At 43.0% G+C, this 3,266-nt stretch overlaps 1 protein-coding gene across 9 annotated transcripts in view; it reads right to left on the bottom strand.

Moving 5' to 3' along the window:
- Positions 1-1,770: 1,770 nt before the first annotated feature.
- The window catches only part of LOC107160099 (CCHC-type zinc finger nucleic acid binding protein), an 11,195-nt gene continuing 9,699 nt past the window's right edge, over positions 1,771-3,266 (bottom strand). For all 9 annotated transcript variants that reach the window (XM_015506764.2, XM_015506766.2, XM_015506765.2 and 6 more), the window contains one exon: positions 1,771-2,889. In XM_015506764.2, coding sequence (XP_015362250.1) covers positions 2,772-2,889 — 118 coding nt within the window. In that variant the 3' untranslated portion in view covers positions 1,771-2,771. The remainder of the gene's footprint in view (positions 2,890-3,266) is intronic.

Raw genomic sequence — 3,266 nt, 5'->3', positions numbered from 1 at the left:
TTATATGTGGTGATGAGGATTCGAACCCAGTGCCTCATACATGCCAGGCAAGTGTAGTACTGCTGAGCCCCAGCCCCACATCTTAATCCTTATGAGACTCATGGTGAAATATTGAATGAATAAGAGTCACATCTTTTTTTGTTGTTTTTTTGGTACCAGGGATTGAGCCCACGGGCGCTTAACCATGTTAGCCACATGCCCAGCCATTTTTTTTATCTAGAGACAGAGTCTCACTAAGTTGTTGAGGCTGACTTTGAATTTGCAATCCTCCTGCCTCAGCCTCCAGATCCACTGGTGGAACTTACTTTCAAATGGCTCAACTACAAACGTCAGCTCTCTGATCACTCCCTTCAATCATTCTTTTTGAAATTCTTCAAACGCACCCGATAGGCAAGATCACTATGTGGTCCGCACCTGATCAAGACGTGAAGGCACAGTTACTAACAGCAGTCTGTCCCTAACAGATGTATACTAATGTTAACTGAAGCCACAATAGGAATATGGCCAGGTGAAGTGAGGCACCTCTGCCATCCCAGATGAGGCAGAGGCAGGAGGATCCCAAGTTTCTTTTTAGTCAATGGACCTTCATTTATTTATATGCAGTGCTGAGAATGGAACCCAGTGCCTCACGCAGGCCAGGCAAGTGCTCCACCACTCAGCCAGAGGTGTGCACCACCTCACCTTAAATTTCAATTCCAAGAAGACATTCATACAAAGCCATGTTTCTACCTTCCTACCAGGTTTTTCTGCAAAATTCTCATTCCTATGCGAGTCGCACACTGATGCCTATTGAGTTGGATTTCCCTGTTAAATACATGTTCATGTTGCAACTGCGCCATCATCAGGGTCAAGGCAAAAAATGATCTTCTGAAGGGAAACGTGGTGGTTTGTTGGGAACAGGTCAGCTACTGAGGTTGGGGTGGGCAGATCACAAGTTCAGGGTCAGTCGTGGCAGTTTAGCAAGAGACTGTTTCAAAATCAAACAGTTGAGTGGTAGAGCCTGAGGACAGGATAAAAGGGGGGGTTCATTCACAATGTTTGCTACTCCTGGTAGAAAAATCAAGACCATCAAGATATTTAATGGACTTAGGATCTGAGACATAGTTAAAATATCCCCCCAAATGATGCTAAAGTATATTCACAAGGAAATGAATGTCATAACCTCACTTCAACGGGTCTGGCACGTTAATTTGACATGGCTGGATGGGTACACGTAGCCATGCAGCAGAGCAAGCTGTTTTATGATCTTCTGATGACCTCATTAAACCAGATGTTTTAAGTCCATTCCAACTCTGAGAGCCTGGAAAAACAAGGAACTGCAACATCTCAGCTCCATGTGAAACCAAGAAAAAGCACGAATTACTAAAAACAGCAATTGTATTAAAACTTCAGAATGAACAGACGATGAAAGGGCTGTGGTGACGAATGGGTTATAAAGAGAATTAAATTTCCTAGCCCGGTTTGGTGGCTCACGCCTGTCATCCCAGCAGCTCGGGAGGCCAAGGCAGGAGGATCGCAAGTTGGAGGCCAGCCTCAGCAATGCCATCTCAAAAAATATAAAAAGGGGCATGGATGTGCTTCAGTGTCGAGGGCCTCTGGGTTCAATCCCTGGTTACGCCCTCCCCACTCACCCCCCAAAAGAAGAGAATTCAATTTCCTACAGCTCTGCCAACAGCCGACCCTGAAGATCCACTCCCCGCGTGTCCTCAGAATTCGCTCACCGCAGTCATGACTAGTTTCAAACCAAAAGAAAAAGTCCAAACTGCCGGCTTTCAGTCCTCCACATTCCCCTCTTTAATATGGCATTTCACACTATATACATGAATGAAAATTGGAAACAAAAAGAACTTTAGTCAAATTCCCCTTCCTCCTCCACCTTTATTGGAATAGTTTAAAATTACATTTTTCTATTTTTTTTTTCTAGGACTTCAGTTGCTTTTTCCATCTGACTTTTAAAAACTGATTACAGCAAATGAAACACAGTTGTCTAAGTGATATAGTATACAAAAATAACATCTTGATTTCTGTGAAAATGCATTTCTCTGCAATTCCTGAATAACTCCAAATTATGCTAACTCTCGAGCATCGATGTTGACTCTGGGTTTTTTGAGATTTCGTCTTTGGAAAAAAAAAACAATGTGTTCTAAACCTTTGCCGTCACCATCTGTAGGTCCAGCAGCAGCAGATGCTGCAGAGAAGCTGTTTCCTGTTTTTAGGCTTTTATCCCGGGTGCTCTCGCCTTAGCCATCCACACACACTTTCGTCTTATTTTGTTTACTCCCACTTAACTGTATATTGCGTGAGGGCCTGATACAGATGTTACTTGATGTTATTTAATAGCTACTGAGGTCAGGCAATCCACGGCCATCATTATGCTAAAATTAAAGTTACTTATGGAAGTTCCAAGACACTTCCAGAATTGGTTTACCTCCTACATGGGAACTTATCCAAGAAGCCCAGAGCGGGCTTACTGGTCGGACTCAACTCTTCCCATTCATCAATCCCTATTCACCAGTGGCGTGGAAAGGGGGTTCTTTAACAAAGCATTATACATAACACCTCTACCAAACTAAACATAAACTTTTTTTTTTTTGTAGTTAAATGCAGAAAGTCGGTTTTTTTTTTTCCACCCCTTTCCTCCTTTTACACGGCAAGTAAAGCTCACTGGCCTGGGAGTAGCCTCTATCTGCCAACCTTTGGCCAGTGAAGAGGATTCAGAGAAAATAATACAACCATCAATCAGAAAAAGGAGGGGCGACAAAGGAAAATAATTAGGCTGTGGCCTCAATTGTGCATTCCCGTGCAAGATGCCCCGACTCGCCACAGCGGTAACAATTGACTTCACTTGTCTTGCTGCAGTTGATGGCTACATGACCAGTCTCACCACACCTAAGGAAAAAAAAAAAAGATTTAAGTTGAACTAGTCAAACTACCTACCAAACAGAATAAAAAGCCATTAACAAGCCAAGGAACACTTCAAGGCTATAAATATTTACATTAATAAAGTAAGGGCAGAAACAAGAAATTATCTTAGAAAATTTAACTGGGTGCGGGGGCGCATGTCTGTCATCCCAGCAGCTCAGGAGGCTGAGGCAGGAGGATTGCAAGGTGGAGGCCAGCCTCCACCACTTAGCAATGCCCTGAGCAACTCAGCGAGACCCTGTCTCTAAATAAAATACAAAATAGGGCTGGGGATGCAACTCAGTATTCAAGTGCCCCTGAGTTCAATCCCAGGTACCAAAAAAAAAAAAAAAAAAAAAAAAAAA

This window comes from Marmota marmota, unplaced genomic scaffold (genome assembly GCF_001458135.2).
Source record: "Marmota marmota marmota unplaced genomic scaffold, marMar, whole genome shotgun sequence".
NCBI lineage: Eukaryota > Metazoa > Chordata > Mammalia > Rodentia > Sciuridae > Marmota > Marmota marmota.
This window is presented reverse-complemented; position numbering and strand designations above follow the sequence as displayed.